This window comes from Dendropsophus ebraccatus, chromosome 15 (assembly GCF_027789765.1).
Source record: "Dendropsophus ebraccatus isolate aDenEbr1 chromosome 15, aDenEbr1.pat, whole genome shotgun sequence".
NCBI lineage: Eukaryota > Metazoa > Chordata > Amphibia > Anura > Hylidae > Dendropsophus > Dendropsophus ebraccatus.
The window spans coordinates 2,339,179-2,362,118 of record NC_091468.1 but is presented as its reverse complement, the minus strand read 5'-3'; the positions used below and the strand labels follow the sequence as shown (position 1 = coordinate 2,362,118).

The 22,940-nt window shown below is 47.4% G+C and overlaps 1 protein-coding gene across 1 annotated transcript; it reads right to left on the bottom strand.

Annotated features, from left to right (window-relative positions):
- Nucleotides 1-815: 815 nt before the first annotated feature.
- On the bottom strand, nt 816-22,935 carry POLH (DNA polymerase eta). Its single transcript, XM_069954427.1, has 11 exons — nt 22,803-22,935; nt 20,674-20,813; nt 17,041-17,175; nt 16,746-16,963; nt 3,352-3,521; nt 3,043-3,146; nt 2,738-2,857; nt 2,373-2,496; nt 2,202-2,267; nt 1,951-2,117; nt 816-1,706 (listed from the first exon to the last, which is right to left on the bottom strand). Exons 1-11 carry the CDS (start codon nt 22,902-22,904, stop codon nt 1,043-1,045), a joined length of 2,010 nt encoding a protein of 669 aa, XP_069810528.1. The 5' UTR covers nt 22,905-22,935; the 3' UTR covers nt 816-1,042.
- Nucleotides 22,936-22,940: the final 5 nt, after the last annotated feature.

The window sequence follows — 22,940 nt, the reverse complement described above, 5'->3', positions numbered from 1 at the left end:
CAGAATTAAAACGGCTATTGAGGCAGTCAGTTTAGATTTCTCTCAGGAGGTGATCATATGGATTGACAGATGGAAATCAGACAGATTCAAGATCTCGATCTGTCCTCATATGTGTCTTTGATTTTCCTTTCAGGTCGTCCTCCAGTGATAGTTTGGCTTCTTAGTCATTTGTTTTTATACTGGGCAATTGTCAGAACCTTGAACAGGATATACGGCAGTAATTTGGGTTTGTCTGACAGTGTTGTGATTTATTGGAAAGGGGTGAGGTTTACAATGGCGCTAGGTTATTAATTTAGTGGAGGAATGCAGTGAGATCTGACCGCCCCCGATGGCATTGTAATCTATGCTGGGGGAAATGACATTGGTAAGATCAGAACTGATAAGACTATTCCAGGCTGTGAGACTTACATATGCTGCGTTGCTCAGTCTGTTTTCGGATTGTACCGTTTGAGTCTCCTCACTCGGTATGGGCGGCTTGCAGTTATGCTTACCTTGAAGGTATTAGAAAGAGGTTGAGCTGAGGTTTAACTAAATACATTAGGACCGTAGGTTATGCGTCTTATAGACACACAGATTTGGACGGGTTTGTGCGTGGCCTATATCGTTCGGACGGAGTTCACCTTTCTGATGTTGGTCTGGACATCTATAATTTAGGGCTGCAAAATTTGATTGAAGTTGCCACGCAGTCGTTGGGGACATTTTCGGCCTAGGGTGCAGACATGCTTCTTGGGACGTCGCTCAGTGTCTGGGCGGACAAGGCTTATAATTAAAGGACTGGATTCATTCTTTAAATGTTTTTTTTTTAATATTTAATAAGTTAATGTTTTTATTAAAATGAATATTGGTGTTGTATTTTCTGGTAACCTCAAAATAAAAGCACCATGGCCTTTTTAATCCACAAGGAAAGTGTCTGTCTTCAATTTAGCTGGTTAAGGAGCTGTGGGGTTAATAGCCAAGTACGCATACATGTCAGTCATCACCCAGCTTTCCCTAGTACAGACATTATAAGCAATAGCTGTACGTAAAATATCATATCTGCAGGTCATTGAGGGGTGCGCTTGAAGAAAGCGTCCAAGGTATGGTTGCCCTCACTGCGGGCACGTTTTGCTCTGGGAGTCGCCATGTTTTTGGCTTTATTCTTGGGTCTCTGGGCTGGGGGTGTCATGGCTGTCCTCAAGCTGTCAGGACTAGGTGCAGAGAAAGAAGCCTGTAAGTCCTGAGCAAAGTGATAGTCATTGTGCTCTGGGAGGTCCCACACCAGAAAGGGCTGCCCACACTTCTCACAGACCACCATGTCCTCCTCACAGGGCATGGATGCATCACCCAAGCAGTCACTGAAGGACCCACCAACAGGAGAAGAATTCTTTACTGGAGGTTCAGAGGTCTGCAGAGAACAGGATGGGGGGGATGTAGTCTGGCTGGGATCACTAACTACATCCCATCTGTCCAGAGGAGCGGTGGATCCACTAGATGCTGATTCTCCTGCCTTCTCTCTCCTCTTCTCTGCGGTTCTCTGGAATAACATCTGGATGGTGTTGGGCATCCGCTGCTCTTTCTCGGGGGTTCCTTTGGGGGACAGCTGTGGCTTTGGAGGTCTCTGGGTACCGGGTCCCTCCTTGCTCAGAAGACTTGCAATATCGCCTCCAGATGATGCAGTCTCTGAGAATTTGCTGGCAGACAGATGGAGCAGAGTGAGGGGTGGAGACCTGAAACATAAGGGGTGAGAGGTAAACGGTGCAGGGGTATCATTGGTAATGCATGTCCCACCCCCACAGAGACCAAGGTGTATGTGGAAGCAGCACGGAGATGTTAGTGTATGTCACCTGGGAGAACATGGTCTGTCTGACCCCCCAAATATCAGCAGAGATTTGTGTGGAAAAAGGTGCTGTTCCAGCCTTAAACTTGGGTGGCGCTGTGGGTCTATCATCACGATGCCCCCTCAGTTAGTACCATGCTGCCTGGTGAGCTCCGGCTTTATTGAAGCTTTTCAGGAGGACAAAGGCGTCGCCACTGATCTTTTGGGCGTCATAGCGAGTGAGGGCACAGCACCGCGACAGGCCGCTACTGTCACCCTGGCGATGTAAACCTACAGTCAGCTGCTTGGCCACTCTGTGGTTCTGGGGAGGAAAAATAAAGCAATTGGGATGTGTCATATGACTCCCCTCCTTCAGGTCTGTAGTGGCCCGGGCCCTAGCACTTACAGTTTCCCTGTCCTTTTTCAGCCGCTCCTCTAACTCCAGGCACAACTGGAGGAGCCAGTGCTGCACCTGGAAGAGAAAAGGGCAAGAGTTACCCCCAAATACCCACCAGAGAGCAGACCACAGGGAGCTGGTCCCAAACAAATTTAGGAAGCTTGTTATACATGCCCTCACCTGGTCCTGGGTGCACAAAGACGTTTTCCCTGGGAAATTCTTACTGCAGCCGATGGATTTGGGAAGCTGTCTGGGCTTCACCGGTTCTTCCTCGATGCCGCGGCACAGCAGGTAAAGCCACGATCTGCACAGTAGAACACAAGATGAGGAGAGTGGTAGGATCCTCGAATGCTGCCGGGTCTGGCAGCGGTCGTTAACAGAGATTATTAGGGTCTCACCTTCCTTCCATCAGTGACCATTGGGGTCTCCCCCAATCAGTGACCATCGGGGTCTCACCCTCCCCCCATTAGTGATCATTAGGGTCTCAACAACCCCCCCCCCCCCCCCAATTAGTAATCATTAGGGGTCCCAAGCTCCTGACTCACCCGGTCTTGTCTCCAAAGTGGTTCTGGAGGATGGATTCGGAGAACTGAGTCAGCTCCCCCATGTACTCCACCCCCAGGATCTCCTTGATAGAGGCGCCCAGTTTACCTCCAAGATGGCGGCTGGCGAAAGAGAAGAACTTTTCAAATAAGAATCACCAGTACAGGCATATCTACAGGGCCCCACAGCCTGTCTACATATGATGTACTGCCAGGATCCTTCCAGATAGCTTCTCTTATAATGCACCAGTACAGATAAAAGTTGACATTTTTTGGGTCTCTTCCCCTTTACACCCTCCAGGACTTACATTTTGCCAATGGGAAGCTGACGGAAGAGCGTAGGGACGCCGCTCTGAGGCAGGATAGTCTGTCGGTTTGGTTTGTTCAGTCCACATGTCAGCTTCGCCAGAACCTACAGAAGAGAGGAGTTACTGGAAGAAATCCAAGAAAAGATGGCGACCCACCAATAAACCAAACCACTGCATATGAAGACGCCTTGCGTATAAGGGGGCCACCAAGCAGCTGCAGTACTAAGACTCACCACATTGTGTTATCATTTGTCAGGACCATCAGCGATGCTGGCACAGTCCTTACTCATGACTAACATCAGAACACACCTTGTTGTGCGAGATCCCTGCCGAGCACTGGAAAGTGGTCTCCTCTTCCACAGCTGCTCTCATCTCCTCTACTATAATGGCTCCCACTGTCAGCTGCAACTCTGGGCTATGCGGATCCCCCAAGGGCAGAGAATCCAACCACTGCTGCACCCCCAGACGACGAAGATCCTCTAAGAGACAAATCAGGAGAGAGAAAAACCATGGGACCAGGAGAACACCAAGTCAAATTGGCAAAAAAACAGCAAAGTGCAGCAATTGCACAGCTGAGACCAAGGACCCCACCCTCACTATCTAACTGAACAGACTCTTAACAAAACGAGAACTAAGACTTTTATGATGGTGATGCATCAAAATGTACCACTGTGTACATATAATACATTGCTGAGCCAGGGTTACGTTGCAGACTAAGGCATTTTAAATTTAGAGCCCCTTGAAAGACAAGCGACTCTAGAAGCCCCCAGCATCTCATACTCCATAGAGCGCACCTTCACCAGGTCACCCAATGTGCTTCTAACCACCTCATCTGCAGGGAGGATTTTATGCTGCGTCAACACTATAAACACTGTACACTCCCACGTGTGGTACCAGCCACCAAGACTTCTGTATGCCACATTCTGCATAGGAGAGACTGGCCAACTGATAGCAGCACACGCCCTGTTGTACACCTCTGTATTAAAGGGACAATAAAGATCCATGCTTTCCAGCATGCCTCCACACTCCTCCTGGGGAGATCCCCGATCCTCAGAGCTCCTGCACTTCAGATTGTCCCTCACATACAGTTTCCCATAGAAGTTGAGCCAAGTCACAGAACTTCAAGGGCATCTTGACAGAATTTAATAGGCCCACACCCACCTTCAGATCCTAACTTGGTTAATCCCTGAGCACCAGCATCTTTTAGAAATAAATTGACAGGACCCTTTTATCAAGAAATTTCCTCAATAGATTCTTGATCGCACACATCCCCAAACCCCGACGGCAAATTAACTCCAAGATGGGGATAGGGGTAGCATAAGCTGGAAGATGCCCAAGTGGTGTGCAAAGATTCTTCACTTGCCCTCCTCCTAGAAGAAAGGTGAAACCATGCCCACAGAGGAGCCCTCTCTTCTAGAGGTTTGCAGTGTTTGTCTTAAAGAGACTCTGTCACCTCCAAAAGACCTCCTACACTACAGTAATCAGTAAATAGATTACCACTGACTCTGATTACCAATCTGTAGGTTATATCCTGCAACATGCTTGCATTTCTTTGCTAAGAGCCCACAAACCTAGGGTTCCAAGTAGTCCTGTCCATGATGCTGTTGAGCTATGTAGTATTATGCATCAGCACGCCCAGTTTGCAGGCTTATAGCAGGGGGAAAGCAAGTGAGAAGGAAGATAAAAATGAAAGATTGGCATCTTATATCCCTTTTACAGTTTACTTTAGGGTTGGAGGAGTTAAAGAGAACCTATTACCTACAACTCACTGTCCCTATTATCAAAGTTCATCTCTCCCTAAGTCTATTCATAAAGATACAGACTGCCTTTGCAGTCTGGAACGCAAGTGACGTAATCAAGATGGCGCCGCCCAGCCATGCCGCACCGAAGAAGAGGACTAGGTAAAGTAAAAGATACAAACTGCAAAAGAACTCTTTATCTTCATAAATGGATCAGAGAACAGGGACACTAGATAATACACAGCAATCTTGCGCTCTATAGCACAAGATCACTCTGTGGGAACCTTTCCCGCCGCTCTGCATTACGGGACTCTAAAGGAAAGGAGCCGCCGCGAGACAGTGTAGTAAAAGTAAATTAAAAAGAGCCCACTAAATTAATCCTATTTGCAAATATTCATTTAAAAGCCATATAAATTAAATGGATGAAAAAAAAAAAAAAAAATCGGCCATGATTGGTTCTCTTTAAGGGCATTTGAGGTGACAGAGTCCCTTTAAAGTGAACCAATCAGCCCAATCAGGCTGATATGGTTCCCTGAACCACTGTATACAGCTCCTGCAGCAGCCGCGGCACGTACCAGCTGCAGCAGGAGCTATATAACAAAAAAAAAAAAAGCACTTTAATCCCCCAAGCACATGACAGACAGAGCCGTGGAGGAAATCATCTGTGTTGCTCCCCCTAGTCACTGCGCTCTGCCTGTCAGCTCGCTCCAAGGGGATGAATGACAGGCAGAGAGGTCTATTACTGGCCTCTCTGCCTGTCAATCATCCCTTGGAGTGCGCTGACAGGCAGAGAGCGGTGACTAGACACGGGATCTCGACCTTATAATTATCCTGATTGATCTTGGACCTTGATGAGTAGCGCTCCACCTCTGACCTTGATACCTTGATGAGTAGCGCTCCACCTCTGACATCACTAATTGCACTCTCTCTTGCGAGGATACAAATATGGTGACATTATCGCCATACGCTACCACCCAGCTCCAAGCTCACCTCCTCAAAAAAAAAAAAAAAATCCTCCAAAAGGAGTGGATCGATCACAAAGCAAGAATTATTACTCACCGATAATTCACTTTTCATAAGCTCCTCATAACAGCACCACAATAGAGGACGTCACCCTTGACCCTATCAGGAACAGGAAATCACAGAGGTTAAAAGGGCACTTCCCACAATCCCCCTTAGTGTAATTATAATGAAACCATACAGGATCATACACTAATAAGGGCGGGAAATCTAAGGGTGCTGTCATGAGGAGCTTATGAAAAGTGAATTATCGGTGAGTAATAATTCTTGCTATTCACTGCGTCCTCATGACAGCAACACAATGGAGACATACCAACTTAGACTTTCAGGGAGGGACAACCGCCTGGAGCACTTTTCTCCCAAAAACCAGGTCCTGAGAAGTGCCAATATGCATACGATAGTGCTTGAAAAACGTGTGGGGTGAAGACCACGTGGCTGTCTTACAAATTTGTTCAAGGGAGGCTGATCTAGCTGCCCATGAAGCTGCTGTGGCTCTAGTAGAGTGCGCCTTTAGACCTGTAGGGGGATCCTTCCCCATTGTAGTGTAGGCTTCATAAATTGCTGTTTTGATCCATCTTGCGATTGAGCTCTTTGTTGCTTTTTTGCCCTTGTTGGGGCCTTGGAATTGTAACAGATTCTCATCTTTCCTATGCTCTTTAGTAATTTCCAGATACTGGATAATAGATCTTCTTACGTCTAAATTATGAAAAAGTCTTTCTCCTTCATTCTTTGGGTCACTACAGAAGGATGGGACCACGATGTCTTGGGATCTATGGAAGTCTGTGACGACCTTTGGAAGGAATGAAGGGTTTAGTTTGAATATTATTCTGTCCTCTAGAATAGTGAAAAATGGTTCCATAATAGATAATGCCTGAAGTTCCCCAACTCTTCGGGCCGTAGTTATGGCTATTAGAAAAGCAGTTTTAATGGAGAGGAATTTTAGGGAAATTTCATTAATTGGCTCAAAAGGCTCTTTAGAGAGACCAGACAAAACTATGTTTAAGTCCCAGGGAGGAGCCAGGTTTTTGATTTTGGGCTTCATCCTGGCTACTGCCTTAAAGAAGCGTCTTATCCACCTATGGTCTGCTATTTGGGTATTATATATATAACCTAGAGCTGACACTTGGACTTTTAAAGTATTTATGGATAATCCCTTATCCAGACCATCTAGCAGGAAATCTAAAATTCTGGGGATATCAGGATGGACCATATCAGGTGGAGAGTCACCACATCAAGAATAGAACTTCTTCCATTGTTTTAAGTAGATAGAAGAGGTGACTTCTTTCTTATTTTTTTTTAGCAAAGTCTCTATCACTTTGTCAGATAGCCCTCTAGCTGAGAGGAGGGACTTTTCAAAAGCCATGCCGCTAGGTGTAAACGTCAGATTTGGATGGCGTAGAGGACCTTGGGTCAACAGATCTTGTAGAGCAAGAACAACTGGGCCCTAGAGGACTAGAGACTTGAGGAGACTGAACCAAGCTCTCTTGGGCCACATTGGAGCTACTAGGATCACCAAGGTTTGGCTTAGGTAGATCTTTTAAAGAGTCCTCGCAATTAGTGGGGAGGAAATGCGTATGCCAGCTTGAAATTCCAATCTTCTTGAAGGGCATCCAGAGCATCCGGGTGATCCCGGGGATTCAGAGGAAAAAACTTCTTTGCTTTCTTGTTGGACCTTGAGGCAAATAGGTCGATCTCTGGATAACCCCATTTCTTTCCTAAACTGGAGAATATCTGGGCATTTAATTCCCACTCTCCTGGAAGGACTTGATGGCAACTTAAATAATCTGCTAGTATGTTGTCCGTACCTTTTAGATGGATCGCGGAGACAGATGACACTCTCGGCTCTGCCCAGAATATTTTTGCTGCCAGTCTCTGCAGAGAGGACCTTGTGACCCCTTGGTGCCTGAGATATGCCACCACTGTTCCATTGTCTGATAGAACTTTGATGTCCTTGTGAACCAAAAGGGATTCTGCTGCCTTCAGCGCTTTCCACACTGCTCTCAGTTTTCTGTAATTTGACGACTGTTTCCGATAAACTTCCTGCCATTGACCCTGGAAGTGCAGACCTTGAACATGCACACCCCATCCCCAAAGACTGGCATCCGTGGTGACCTGGATTGGTATTCCCGGATTCCAACAGACTCCTCTGGTAAGGTTTTGCTTGGTCTTCCACCAGTTGAGGGAAGATTTGACCCTTAGGGAAATAGTCATTTTCTTGTCTATAGACAAAGGAGATCTGTCCCATACCTGAAGTATGTTGGTCTGGAGAGTCCGAGAGTGGTGCTGACACCAAGGCACTGCCGGAATACATGATGTCATCAGACCTAATAGGAACATAGCTTTCCTTATTGATATTACCGATTTCCTTCTGAAATCTTTCACTTTCGATATCACCGCCATGACTTTCTCTTCCGGTAGGAATGTCATCTGGGCTTTGGAATCCAGGATCATGCCAAGGAATTTCTTCCTATGGGAGGGAACAAGATCTGACTTGGGAAAGTTTATTATCCATCCTAATCTCTGAAGATAATCTAGGCCCAGCTGTATGTGTCCTAAGAGGATGGATGGGGATGGAGCAATAAGGAGAAGGTCGTCCAGGTAAGGGACTACAGTAATGTCCTGTAATCTCAGGTTTGCTACTGCTTACAACATCACCTTCGTCAATAGCCAAGGGGCTGAGGATATCCCGATTGGGAGTGCTGTAAATTGGAAGTGATGAACTGACTAAGATGATTGAATCGCAAACCTGAGGTATTTCTCATGTAAGGGGTGTATGGGGATATGAAAGTAAGCGTCTTTCAGATCGATTGTAGCTAGGGCTGCATTTGGGTAAATCAGAGGAATGATGGTTTTGAGAGTTTCCATCTTGAACTTTTTGTATCTTAAAAACCTGTTCAGGGATTTCAGATTTATTATGGTCCCGTTGGGCTTGGGAACCAGAAATAAACTGGAATAATGCCCTAGTACTATTTCCTCTGGAGGGACTGGAATTACAGCTCCTAGTTTTAGCAGCTCTTTTACCCCGTCCATCAACTGGTCTTTCATCTTGTCTGATTGGTAGTGGGTAACATGAAATTTTTTGGGGGGGAAGAGAGAAGTCCAAGAGGTACCCTTCTCTCAAGATGTTTAAAATAAATTTGTTCTGAGTGACTTTCTCCCAGTGTATTACAAAGTGAGCTAGTCTTCCCCCCACCTTGATGGAGTCACTTGTCTTTCCCTTCAGAGAAAGGGTTGAGGAGAAAACCTCTTCCCTTACCTCCTTTGGGGTAGGACCAGCGGCCAGATTTGCCTTTGCCTATATAATCCTGCTTTTTTTGTGTGCAGGAAAAAGTTTTTTGCCTTTCTGTTGGTTCGAGTCAGGAAACTTCTTTTTCCTGTCCGCCGCCTTCTCCAGGATTTCTTCCAGGTCTTGGCCAAACAGCAGCTTACCCTGGAAAGGGAATTGAAAAACTTTATTTTTGGACGCTACATCTCCCTGCCAGTGTTTAAGCCAGAGAGGTCTTCTAGTGGCATTAGATAATGCTGCAGACTTAGCGGCCATCCTAATGGTTTCTGCTGAAGCGTCAGCCAAGATCCCAGCTGCCGTTTTAAGCATGGGCATGGTAGAGAGTAGTTCATCTCTAGATGTTTTGCCCTCAATATGAGCTTCTAATTGTTCAAGCCAGATGTGTAAAGATCTTGCTACACTCGTAGCTGCGATGTTAGGATTTAATATTGCAGTGGAGGCTTCCCAAGACTTCCGCAGGAGCCCTTCCATTTTCCTATCCATGGAATCCTTTAATTGGGAGGCATCCTCAAATGGCAATGATGTTTTCTTAATTATTTTGGTTACTGGTATATCTACCATAGGGGTTGTAGACCAGGTTTCAGAATCAATCTCATCAAATACAAATCTGGACTTGAATTCTTTAGGAATCTGAAGCCTTTTTTCTGGTTCTTTCCATTCAGAAAAGATCAAATCCTTCATATTCTCATGAATAGGAAATACTTTCCGTTTTTTTGGCTTTAGACCTGCGAACATAGCGTCTTGTGCTGATAATAGTTGCTCAATGTCCTCTAATTCCGTTACTGCTCTAACAGCTTTAATTAGAGTGTCAGCGTTTTCAGATGAAAAGCAAAATTTAGTTGGTTCCTTATTAGGAGTAACCGTAGGTGTTTCTGTTGTGCAATCCTCCACATTATCCTCCATTTCCATATTGTCTTCCTGGAAATTTTCTGATTTAGAGTCAGATATTTAATAGATCTTGTGTTTTTTTTGCAGGTGAGTGCACAACAGAAGATGACAGCCCTGGAGCAATCACAGGTAATGGAGCAGATGGACTTTGTGTAGGGACAACTGGCACTATCCCTGATAAAGAGGCTTGAATCTCCTGACGGATAATTGCACGTAATTCCTCAGACACCTGGGCAGGAGGATTAAGCTTTGCTAAGCAGTTTTTACATAACATTTTTCTGGCAGGCTGGCATTACATCCCACACATCTTTTATCCATTGCTCTTTTTGGTATCTCCTTCTCCACCTAAGGATAGAGAGACACCAAAACAATATGATAGGGAATCATAAAAAGGAGTAGCTATCATAAAATAAGTAAGTTAACCCACTAAGGGCATAAGTCACAGAGCCAGCAGGTATAACTCTCTCCACAGCCTCCCCACTCACAGCTTCCTGAACATCCATAGTAGCAGAAGATATGCAGGAGGAGTATAAGGCACATGAATAACTAAGTTACTCACCAGCCTTTATAGTGGAGAGACGCAGATTTGAATTTGGCGCCATTTCCACGCCGCGCATTCCCATCAACTGAGACTTCCGATGGGCGCGTGACGTCACCTACGCATATGACGCAGGCGAAGCACTTACGTCAGTGCGTCACGCCATGGAGGAGCGCGCGCATGCGCAGGCCCACTGGAGAAGGCTGCAGGAGACCCGCCATGGATCCCGAGGGCCGCGGCGACTTCAAGCCCCCCTGCATCAACTCTGGGAGCGCCGCAAGGGGAGCAGGGGACCGGAGGCACCTTAAGAAGATGCGACCACCAGGCAGGACATCCAGAAGGACCGTCAAGCCGCTCCATGCCTTTGCCCCAGGACCCATGACCACACAGGATCACAGGTAACCTCCGTGTTCCTTGATCCTGTCAGGAACAGGAAAAACACTGAGGGGGAATGTGGGAAGTGTCCTTTTAACCTCTGTGATTTCCTGTTCTTGATAGGGTCAAGGGTGACGTCCTCCATTGTGGTGCTGTCATGAGGACGCAGTGAAAAGACAAGAATATGCTGTTTATTATGGTTTTCACCATAGCAGCAACATATTAAAAGTTTACTTTGAATACCCATTAAAGGGGTCCTGGCCAGATAAACCCTTTAAAACAATCAACGGCAGACCATATCTAAAAATAGACCAGAGGTACTCGTGGTTAACCTGATAAAATGTTTTTGCTTGAGCCAAGGACAGCACGTACCCCTTCCATTGACTGGCCCTACACCGTGGGAAGCCAATTCTCAATGTAAGATGGGTATTTACTCTTGCCTGGGAGGAGCACAAATCTTGTAAGTATATTGCACTGATCTCTGTGAGAGATTAGTGTGCAGCAATAATAAAAGTCCCCCAGGGAGACAAAGTGTAATTAAAAAAAAAAAAAAATCCCCTCCCCTAAAAAAAAAATTTAAATCACCTCCCTTTTCCCATTTTACAAATAATATAAAAAACTATTAAGTTATCACATTCTTGATCTTGCAAGGTAAATAGCAAAAGCGCAAAAATTTAGCTTTTTAAGTCACATCAAATCTGGAAAAATTTTAATAAAAAGTGATTAAAAAGTCGCATATATGCAAGCATGGTACCAATGTGAAGTACAGATCATGGTGCAAAAAGTGACACCTCACTCAGCCCCATAGACCAACCAATAAAAGCGTTATATGGAGGGAATAAAGACATTTTAAAACACATTTAGTTGTTTTTTTTTTTTTTAAAGGTTTTAATTTTTTAAAAGCTGTCAGATCAAATAAAAGTTATATAATTTGCCTATCGTTGTAATAGTACTGACCTGAGGAACGTAGATAACTTGTCAGTTTTAACATAAGGCCCCACCAATTTCAATGTCACTGCTCAAATAAATCTGTTCGGTTTCGCAGCATATATTATGGAAAGATTAAGTGTCATTGCAGTGTACAATTGGTGTCGCAATAAATAAGAGCTCTTGAGGGTCTGTAGGTGAAAAAATGCAAGCGCTATGTGGGCGTGGCTAAGTGTCTCTTCGCCTGTGAAGCCCCGGCCAGGTAGCACAATCCGCAGATGATAAAAGATCACTTTTTACTGGAACAAGCACCATGATGTAGGATATAAAATAAGGTATAAAAACTGCTAAATATACCCTTTACCCCTGTGTACAGAAGTCAGAATGCAAAAAAAGGGGGGGGGGCAAGTAACTTTAAAGGGAATCTGTCAGGTCCATACCAGTCACAGAGCTGCAGATACAGGGAGATAGGTGGTAGGGAGATCAAACAAGTGATGCTTTTGTCTTTGCTGATGGCCATTTGCAAAGTTATAAAATTGCATTTTTTTCTCAGAAGCTGAAGTGCCACAGCTATCTGCTTGTATAGTTTGTCTTGGAGGCTGAAGTGCCACAGCTATCTGCTTGTATAGTTTTCCTTGGAAGCTGAAGTGCCACAGCTATCTGCTTGTATAGTTTTCCTTGGAAGCTGAAGTGCCACAGCTATCTGCTTGTATAGTTTTCCTCAGAAGCTGAAGTGCCACAGCTATCTGCTTGTATAAATTTCCTTGGAAGCTGAAGTGCCACGGCTATCTGCTTGTATAGTTTTTCTTGGAAGCTGAAGTGCCACAGCTATCTGCTTGTATAGTTTTCCTTGGAAGCTGAAGTGCCACGGCTATCTGCTTGTATAGTTTTCCTCAGAAGCTGAAGTGCCACGGCTATCTGCTTGTATAGTTTTCCTCAGAAGCTGAAGTGCCACGGCTATCTGCTTGTATAAATTTCCTTGGAAGCTGAAGTGCCACGGCTATCTGCTTGTATAGTTTTCCTCAGAAGCTGAAGTGCCACAGCTATCTGCTTGTATAGTTTTTATTGGATAACACAATAGGTATGGAGGAAATAAATGATTATCTCACCAATCAGTAGATCCACTCGGTCCGATATGAACCTTCATGCTCTGAGGATCCAGAACACAAAATACTCACGAATGCCTTCTTGACATATATTTCATTTTTATTTTTCAAGTTCACATTACATGCTGCAGCTCACAGCTGATGTATCCATAAAACACGGACGCCCAGGTACATCCTCACCGTGGACGTTTCGGAGGACATAGACTCCTCCTTCCTCATGCGCAGGGACGCAAGGGGCTGGACAACGTTATATGGATACTGCAATTAACTCTAACATGACCTGCACAAAGCATAATGGCCTATGGTGAATACAACACATGCAATCCAAATAACATATACAATCCTAGGTGTGGGACACTGGATCTAAATATGCAAATGAAAATCATAAAAATGCTCTAAAGCTACGGACCTCATTCAGTCCATTCGGACTCAATGTGTCTAATCTTGAAATCCAAAAGGTCTCACAGCGGAGTAATCGCTTACGATTATCCTCCTTGTCGGCACAGACTTCTACCTGCTCCACAACTTGCCACCTTAGATCACAAACATTGTGGCGTGATTCACAAAAATGCCTGGCTACCGTAGTCTCACCAAAAGTCTTAACATCTCCTCTTATCATCTCCGTTTCCTGATTCATACTGAATTTGCGGATCGCGGCTTTGTGCTCGTTCAGACGCAGCTTGATAGGACGGCTGGTCTGACCCACATAGCTGTACCCGCAAGGCCACTTAAGAAGGTAGACCAGGTTTTTGTCATTACAGGTGAAAAACCCTTTAACTGGGTACTTGGTACCTTTACTGGGATGACAAATGGAGTCACCCTTTATGATAGCACTGCAATGCTGACATGTCATGCACCCAAAGGTGCCTTTCCGACGGCTGGCTAAAAAAGTCTGCCTGCTCACTTTTTTCCTAGCTATGTCTCCTCTCACAAGGTTGTTCCCAATAGATTTATTTTTCTTGTAGCAAAACAACGGTCTCTCTCTAAATATACTACCATATTTCGGATCACATTGTAGCAACTTCCAATGCTTCAAAACGAATCATTTAATAATCTGAGAGTGTCTATCATAAGTGCTACTAAACAGCAATCTGTCACAGGTTTTTTCTACTTTTACTTTTTTCCTCCTCACTTCTCTCCTATCCAATATACCAACCTCCCTCTCCGTGGAATTCACCTCCCTCTTATTGTATCCTCTCTCGATGAATTTAGTTTTAATTTTTTCAGCATTTTTATGAAACTCTATCGCAGTACTGGCAATTCTCTTAGCACGCATAAACTGAGATTTGGGCAAGCTCTTAAACACATGGGGGGGCATGCTGGCTCTCACGGTGCAATAAATTATTCCTATCAGTGGGTTTGGAAAATAATGTAGTCTCTAACATATTATCGCCTTTGCGAACTTCCACGTCCAGAAAATGAATGCATTTACTGTCATACTCCAAAGTGAACTTAATGGAATCATGACAGCTGTTTAACGTCTCCACAAATTTGAGCAAAGATGTTTTATCTGACGTCCATAGCAAGCACTCGTCGTCCACGTAGCGCACCCACGTGGACGACGCGGGCAAGGGATGACAAATTTCTCTTCATAAGAATGCATAAAAATGTTGGCTAAACTGGGGGCTACAGACAAGCCCATAGAAACTCCATGGGTCTGTAAATAAAAATCGGTATCAAACCTGAAATAATTAGGGCTGAGCACCAGGTCCAGTAAACCCATCAAAAAATTGATCATACTATTGCTAAGTTTGCAATCCTTATTAAGCTGTTCCCTGATTCACAGCATGCCCTCCTCTTGTGGAATATTAAGTGTGCAAACTTTGCACATCAAGTGTGCAAAGAAAGGACATGTTAGTAATATCAATACGTTCAATCACGTCCAGAAAATGGCCAGTATCAACCAGGCATCTATCGAGCCTACATACAATGCCTTGCAGAAAGGAATCCACGTAGATCGACAAGGACTGCAGCAGCAACCCAGACACAATGGGTCGGCCGGGTGGGCTGCTGCAGTCCTTGTGGATCTTAGGAAGGAGATATAGAATCGGTATCCGTGGAGTCTCAACACGCAATGCATCAGCTGTTTTCTCTTGTATGACATCATTAACAAATGTATCCACTTCCTTTTTAAACCGAACTGTGGGATCACCCGGCAGCTTACGGTACGTGTTCACATCCGCCATCCGGCGTTGGGCTTCATTGACATAGGAGGTGCGGTTCTGAACGACAACCGCACCTCCCTTGTCCGCTTTTTTTAATCACAATAGAAGTATCCCTCTGCAATGCATCTAAGGCCTCTGCTTCAGCTTTACTCAAATTCACATATCCATGGTTTGCATGAGTCCAAGATTCTCGAACATCATGCAACACCATGCGCTCAAATGTATTCAACGACTCATTATCAATCATAGGATCAAAAGAACTTCTTTGTAATAAAGCACCTGGAATAACGTCAAGAGGAGAAGAGCGAGCACGCTCTGTCCTCTTGACATCATAGAAATAGATCTTAAGGCGTAGCTGTCTACAAAATTTATAGAAATCGACTTGGAAATCAAATAACCGAATTCGTGAGTATTTCGTGTTCTGGATCCTCAGAGCATGAAGGTTCATATCGGACCGAGTGGATCTACTGATTGGTGAAATAATCCTTTATTTCCTCCATACCTATTGTGTTATACATATTGGAGTATACGGGACCTGTGGAATCTGGTTGTGTGGAGGCTGCTTTAAAGACTTGTTTATGCGGGACTATTCTATGTGTGTATGAATAGTTTTTATTGGAAGCTGAAGTGCCACAGCTATCTGCTTGTATAGTTTTTTATTGGAAGCTGAAGTGCCACAGCTATCTGCTTGTATAGTTTTCCTTGGAAGCTGAAGTGCCACAGCTATCTGCTTGTATAGTTTTTTATTGAAAGCTGAAGTGCCACAGCTATCTGCTTGTATAGTTTTCCTTGGAAGCTGAAGTGCCACAGCTATCTGCTTGTATAGTTTTCCTTGGAAGCTGAAGTGCCACAGCTATCTGCTTGTATAGTTTTTATTGGAAGCTGAAGTGCCATACCTGTCTTCAGCTCTACCTGGTAGGGACCTGACAGATTCCCTTCAAAGGTTTTACAGAATGTTAAGCCATGTGGACTGGTAACTTCTTGAGGAAAAACCCATCACAAGCCACTTCCTCTTCCTGCAAAACAAGACAGAAGTCTAGCCCTAGTTCTGGCTTCAGTTGCATCTTCAGTCACAAAAGCTGCCACCTTATCTCGATCTAGATCCTTCTAAGGTGCAAGCAAAAGGATTTGATAGATCTCTGGGATTCCTGATCAATCAGTCCCGAGACATGCTAAATTACAATTCGTCCAATAGGGTTCAGCCTTTAGGATTTTGCTTCCAATCAGAACTGAAAACTTTATATACTGCATACAATAAAATAGGTAGTTTGAGGACACAGAATTTTGCAGTTTCTATAAGCGTTGGGTAAGTGGTACTTCCCTTTGTGCTTCTGACGAACCAAGGATGCATGTCTATGACACTGGCACTTTATTTGCAAGGCTTTCACTCTGGAAATATTATCATGACTACCTCCAATCAAGACAAGATGTACCAGTCCATACTCCCAGGGCTCGAGACATGGCAGAACACTCCAACCCTTTTTCTGAACCTCTCCCACCACTCTGACTTACTACTACAAAGGCCCAGCAATAGTACCTGGCTCTGAAAAAAATCCTCAATGGATTGTCTAACGTCTGATTCTCTGTCAAGGGGAATAAAACGAGTTACACCCTGTATCATACTCCAGAGCTGCAATCACTATTTTTGCTGGTGGTTACCTTTTGTACAGCTCTGCTCTTCTGCAGGGTGATGATGCGGATAACCCTGTACATAAGTGCTCCTTAGTTCCTCCTCTGGTATCTGCCGACCTGCCATCTCATGTATTCGTTTCTGTACAGAGTCACTAAGGTCAATGTACACCTCGTCAATGCTTGCTCTCTCCACCACAGCAAATCGGGACATGATCTCCATAACTTCCACACTCGCCTCCCGGTACCTGCACAACATCACAAATCCCATGATAGCAACTCTCTATACTTATGGTGTAGGTCTAGGAAGGGGTAGGACACTCACTTTGATAGGTCAGCTTTCCCATGTGCCTCACTGACACGGGCGATCTGCAGATCTGCACAAAGCTTCTTGGCGTCATTAGCAAACATGTTTCGAGTGACTCCAAAAGCTCGAGCTTCATAACTAACAGCAATAATCCTGCAGGAGGAGCAAACCAGGAGGTTACAATAGGAGCAAAATAGGAGGTTACAAGTCTCGCCCCTCAGGGAGGATTCTGCTTCATACAAATAAATGGAAAACAAAGATTTTACTGCATTTCACATTATAATAGCCATGCTCTGCAACTCGCCAGCTGCTAGAGACCTACAACTTCCAGGACAGAGAAGGACAGCCTAGGAACCTTTACTGTGGCCCTGAGGGGTGAAATTCTAGGACACGATGGACTGAACAGACACAAAGATGTATAAGTGGCCCAGGCCTATACCCACCATCTCTCATGTGGCCCCAAGACTCTTGCTCGCCTTTTCTTATTTGGCCCCAGGCTCTCACCCCTCTCCTCTCATGTAACATAGTTAATAAGGTTGAAAGACGACAAGAGTCCATTAGGCTCAACCTACAGAAAACTCTGCGCCGAGCCAGAGGAAGGCAAAAACCCCTATGAGGCAGATGACAATTGCCCCATCATAGGGAGAAAATTCCTTCCCGACTCCAATGGCGATTAGAATAATCCCTGGATCAACCTAACACCAAAAACCTAATGCCCATAACGTAGACGTAGAGGATGCCCCCTTGTCATGGTTACAGGTCTAGGTGTTAGGAGACCACTACAAGGATCTCTGTACTGTCCATTCATATAGTTGTACATTGGGATCAGATCGCCCCTAACACGTCTTTTTTCTAGTGTAAATAACCCTAAGCTTGATAACCTGTCCTGGTCCTGTAACCCCCCTATTCCTTTAATGACCTTAGTTGCCTCCTCTGCACCCATTCCAGTTTAACTTTGTCCCCCTTATATACAGGTGCCCGGTGCTGTATACACTATATACCATGTTTGGTGACCAGTGACCTGTATAGAGGACACTGTGTTCTCATCTTTAGCATCTCGGCCTCCCTGATGTTATTAGCCTTGGCAGCTGCTGTCTGGCACTGATCACTATAGATGAGGTTATTGGCCACCAATCCCCCCAGGTAATGTTCGGCAGCAGTGTTACCCAGTGTTTTATTATTTAGCACATAACTGTACTTATTATTTCTACGCCCAAGTGCAGAACCTTACATTTATCCACATCTTACATCATCTGCCCTTTCTCTGCCCAAGCCTCCAGCTTCTCCAAATCCCTCTGTAATATGATATTATCCTTCTCTGTAATATGATTTTATTCTCCTCCTCTGTAATATCATATTATCCTCCTCCTCCTGTGCGGATTACTTTACCTAGTTTTGAATCATCTGCAAAAATGTGGCCCCCATGCTCTCTCCTGCCTCCTCTCATGTGACCCCAAGGCTCTCTCTCGCCTTTTCTTATGTGGCCCTTAGGCTCTCTACCACTTCCTCTCATGTGGCCCCAGGTGTTGGGAGCCGGGCTGCACGCTTGGCTCCCCGCAATGCCGGTCCTCTGACAGACCCAACGGCATCCCTGCTAACATGCCCGGCTGGTTGCTGAGGACGCGCAGAGGGCGTCCCTAGCTACCGACCGGGTTGCTGGGAGTGCGGCGGCCTGTTCTTATCAGGGCTGTGGAGTCAGAGCTAGTTTTCGCTGGAGTTGGAAAAAATGTACCGACTCCAGCTTTAAAAAAAATATATTTAAAAATGCTATTACTAACTTTTCATATAGATTTTATAAATGTTCCTCAGTAATATAGTTTCTGTTCTATCAATCTAAGCCCCTTATTTATAACAACCAGAAAAACCCTCTCACATACATTTAGTTTCTTCCATATATCAGTAATCTAATCTGGTCACTATTTGGCAGTTTGTTTCTGAGCTGGAAGAGTCCATTGTGTGGGGGGAGAGCTGTGCTGGTCTCTTCCTGGATGCCTGATGACTGTATATGAGCTGCAGTGTAATATGGAGATATCCTGTGTAATATAGAGGAGGAGGAGAAGACATACGTAGTGTAGCAGTAACCTCTGTCCTCAGTGTTTTCTCTGTGAGTGTGTTTTTCTCTAGTGTTCTATGGCTGCAGCAGGCTGTGTGTGTGTGAGCTCTATGGCTGTCGCAGGCTGTGTGTGTTTGTGTGTGTGCGTGCTATGGCTGAAGCAGGCTGTGTGTGTGTGTGTGTGTGCGTGCCATGGCTGCAGCAGGCTGTGTGTGTGTGTGTGTGCGTGCCATGGCTGCAGCAGGCTGTGTGTGTGCTATGGCGGCTGCAGCAGGCAGTGTGTGTGTGTGTGCTATGGCTGTCGCAGGCTGTGTGTCTGTGTGTGTGTGTGTGCGTGCGTGCTATGGCTGAAGCAGGCTGTGTGTGTGTGTGTGCGCGCGCGCCATGTCTGCAGCAGGCTGTATGTGTGTGTGTGTGTGAGCGTGCGCGCGCCATGTCTGCAGCAGGCTGTGTGTGCGCGCGCTATGGCTGCAGCAGGCTGTGTGTGCGCGCGCTATGGCTGCAGCAGGCTGTGTGTGTGCTATGGCTGAAGACGGCTGTGTGTGTGTTATGGCTGCAGCCGGCTGTGTGTGCGTGCCCTTTGGCTAAAACCTGCTGTGTGTGTGTGTGTGCAATAGCTGCAGCTGTTCTATGGCGTGTGCAGGGCTTTACCGCCCCTGGCCGATCGGCACAGGTGTCTGAGGTTCTGCGAGCTGACTGAGGGTTGGGACCACCAGTCAGAAACTAGTATTGCCTGGGGTTGAGACTTCAGGCTTAAAAGTATCCTGCCTTGTGTGTCAGGCCTTGCCTGCGATAGAGCCTAGTTTACTAGTGTGTCTTGACCTAGAGTTCCTCCAACATTTGTTTACTTTTTTTATTTTTTTTACTTCTGGCTTTTGGACTTTTTTTTCCTAGATTACATGTTGTATTGCGCTGCCCTCTTCTTGTTGACTTGGACCTTTGACCTTGCTATGATGTATTGGTCTTGTTCATTGTTCCGTGTTCACACATGCAAGGATTAGGGACCGCCGACCAGCTGTCCGCTGCCATTAAGGCTTTGAGGCCAGTAAGAAAGGATATCGGGGCGGGCGCAAGCTTCAGGGCTGTACCTGTCTTTTGTGTACTTGGTCCCACATCCTAAGGCCTTATTCACACGTTCCGTAAAAATAGTCTGTGGTCGCACAATCCGCGACCACCGACAATTTTGGGGCCCATGGAATCCTATGTGGGCATTCACACCATCTGTGCCGTCATCTTTGCCGCAAAAAATAGGACATGTCATAGTGCGGTTGGTGGCAAGGATGACTCCAACAATACCCCCCCCCCCCCCGCTCCTGTCACCGATCCCGGCTCTCATGTCCCACACTCACAGTTCTTACCTTACCCCCAATTCCCCCCCCCCCCCCTGCGCTGTACTCCGCTCCCGGCTCTCACCTCGCCCCTGCTAATCTCAGCTCCAACCTCCCTGGCTGCCCACCGCGTCCCAGTGCTTCGATGCAATGAACAGACACTCAAAACAAACAACAAAATCACGCTCCATGAAAAACATTGGACATGTGAATAAGGCCTAACACCCAGGCTCTCTTCCGCTTTCTCTCATGTGGCCCCCAGGCTCTTACCCGCCTCCTCTCCATGTCTTGTACTGGGCCACAACCACGGGCTTATTTTTTAGCTCAGGTCGCAGCCTCTGCTCCACCTGCACATAAAAGCAATCCATGTCCACCAGGGCCACCACACGGGCCTGAGAAGCCTCCATAACCTGCAGGGACAATGGTGAATTATGTGAAAGACCTAGATGATGGCCAGTGGGAAATGTGGTTGTATAGGAAAACAGAATAGACTAGGGACTCACCATCATGCCCACCTCCCCCCATCCTTCTTCTAGATCTCTCCCTCATCTCCCAATGCTCCTCTCCTCCTCCAGGGTCCCCCCTCCCTCACACCTCCTCTCCTCCTCCGGGGTCCTCTCTCCCCTCACACCTCCTCTCCTCCTCCGGGGTCCTCTCTCCCCTCACACCTCCTCTCCTCCTCCGGGGTCCTCTCTCCCCTCACACCTCCTCTCCTCCTCCGGGGTCCTCTCTCCCCTCACACCTCCTCTCCTCCTCCGGGGTCCTCTCTCCCCTCACACCTCCTCTCCTCCTCCGGGGTCCTCTCTCTCCCCTCACACCTCCTCTCCTCCCGGGTCCTCTCTCCCCTCACACCTCCTCTCCTCCTCCGGGGTCCTCTCTCCCCTCACACCTCCTCTCCTCCTCCGGGGTCCTCTCTCCCCTCACACCTCCTCTCCTCCTCCGGGGTCCTCTCTCCCCTCACACCTCCTCTCCTCCTCCGGGGTCCTCTCTCCCCTCACACCTCCTCTCCTCCCGGGTCCTCTCTCCCCTCACACCTGCTCTCCTCCTCCGGGGTCCTCTCTCCCCTCACACCTCCTCTCCTCCGGGGTCCTCTCTCCCCTCACACCTCCTCTCCCCCCTCACACCTGCTCTCCTCCTCCGGGGTCCTCTCTCCCCTCACACCTGCTCTCCTCCTCCGGGGTCCTCTCTCCCCTCACACCTCCTCTCCCCCCTGCTCTCCTCCTCCGGGGTCCTCTCTCCCCTCACACCTCCTCTCCTTCAGGGTCCTCTCTCCCCTCACACCTCCTCTCCTCCTCCGGGGTCCTCTCTCCCCTCACACCTCCTCCGGGGTCCTCTCTCCCCTCACACCTGCTCTCCTCCTCCGGGGTCCTCTCTCCCCTCACACCTCCTCTCCTCCCGGGTCCTCTCTCCCCTCACACCTCCTCTCCTCCTCCGGGGTCCTCTCTCCCCTCACACCTCCTCTCCTCCTCCGGGGTCCTCTCTCCCCTCACACCTCCTCTCCTCCTCCGGGGTCCTCTCTCCCCTCACACCTCCTCTCCTCCTCCGGGGTCCTCTCTCCCCTCACACCTCCTCTCCTCCTCCGGGGTCCTCTCTCCCCTCACACCTCCTCTCCTCCCGGGTCCTCTCTCCCCTCACACCTGCTCTCCTCCTCCGGGGTCCTCTCTCCCCTCACACCTCCTCTCCTCCGGGGTCCTCTCTCCCCTCACACCTCCTCTCCTTCAGGGTCCTCTCTCCCCTCACACCTCCTCTCCTCCTCCGGGGTCCTCTCTCCCCTCACACCTCCTCTCCTCCGGGGTCCTCTCTCCCCTCACACCTCCTCTCCTCCCGGGTCCTCTCTCCCCTCACACCTGCTCTCCTCCTCCGGGGTCCTCTCTCCCCTCACACCTCCTCTCCTCCGGGGTCCTCTCTCCCCTCACACCTCCTCTCCTCCTCCGGGGTCCTCTCTCCCCTCACACCTGCTCTCCTCCTCCGGGGTCCTCTCTCTCTCTCCCCTCACACCTGCTCTCCTCCTCCGGGGTCCTCTCTCCCCTCACACCTCCTCTCCGGGGTCCTCTCTCCCCTCACACCTCCTCTCCTCCTCCGGGGTCCTCTTCCCCCTGCTCTCCTCCTCCGGGGTCCTCTCTCCCCTCACACCTCCTCTCCTCCTCCGGGGTCCTCTGTCCCCTCACACCTCCTCTCCTCCTCCGGGGTCCTCTCTCCCCTCACACCTCCTCTCCTCCTCCGGGGTCCTCTGTCCCCTCACACCTCCTCTCCTCCTCCGGGGTCCTCTCTCCCCTCACACCTGCTCTCCTCCTCCCGGGTCCTCTGTCCCCTCACACCTGCTCTCCTCCTCCGGGGTCCTCTCTCTCTCTCCACTCACACCACCTCTCCTACTCCGGGGTCTCCATTTTCCTTCATACCTCCTCTTCTCCTGTTTCCCGCCAGATGTCTAACAGGATCAAAATCTCAAACTCAGCCGACAGAGTCTGCGCGCTCGGAGTCTGGGGCGGGGCGTCGAACATCACGTGTCACCCTACGTCCATCCGCACAGGCTCAGT

What these genes read in the sequence shown, in the direction of transcription:
- POLH (XM_069954427.1), bottom strand. Translation starts at nt 22,904, where the DNA reads ATGTTCGACGCCCCGCCCCAGACTCCGAGCGCGCAGACTCTGTCGGCT. An exon ending in AGAGCAGAGCTGTACAAAAG is followed by an intron (nt 3,522 to 16,745) that starts GTAACCACCAGC and finishes TTTGTCTCTTAG; the next exon opens with AGGATCTTCGTCGTCTGGGG. An exon ending in CAGCTTCCCATTGGCAAAAT is followed by an intron (nt 2,858 to 3,042) that starts GTAAGTCCTGGA and finishes CTCTTTCGCCAG; the next exon opens with CCGCCATCTTGGAGGTAAAC.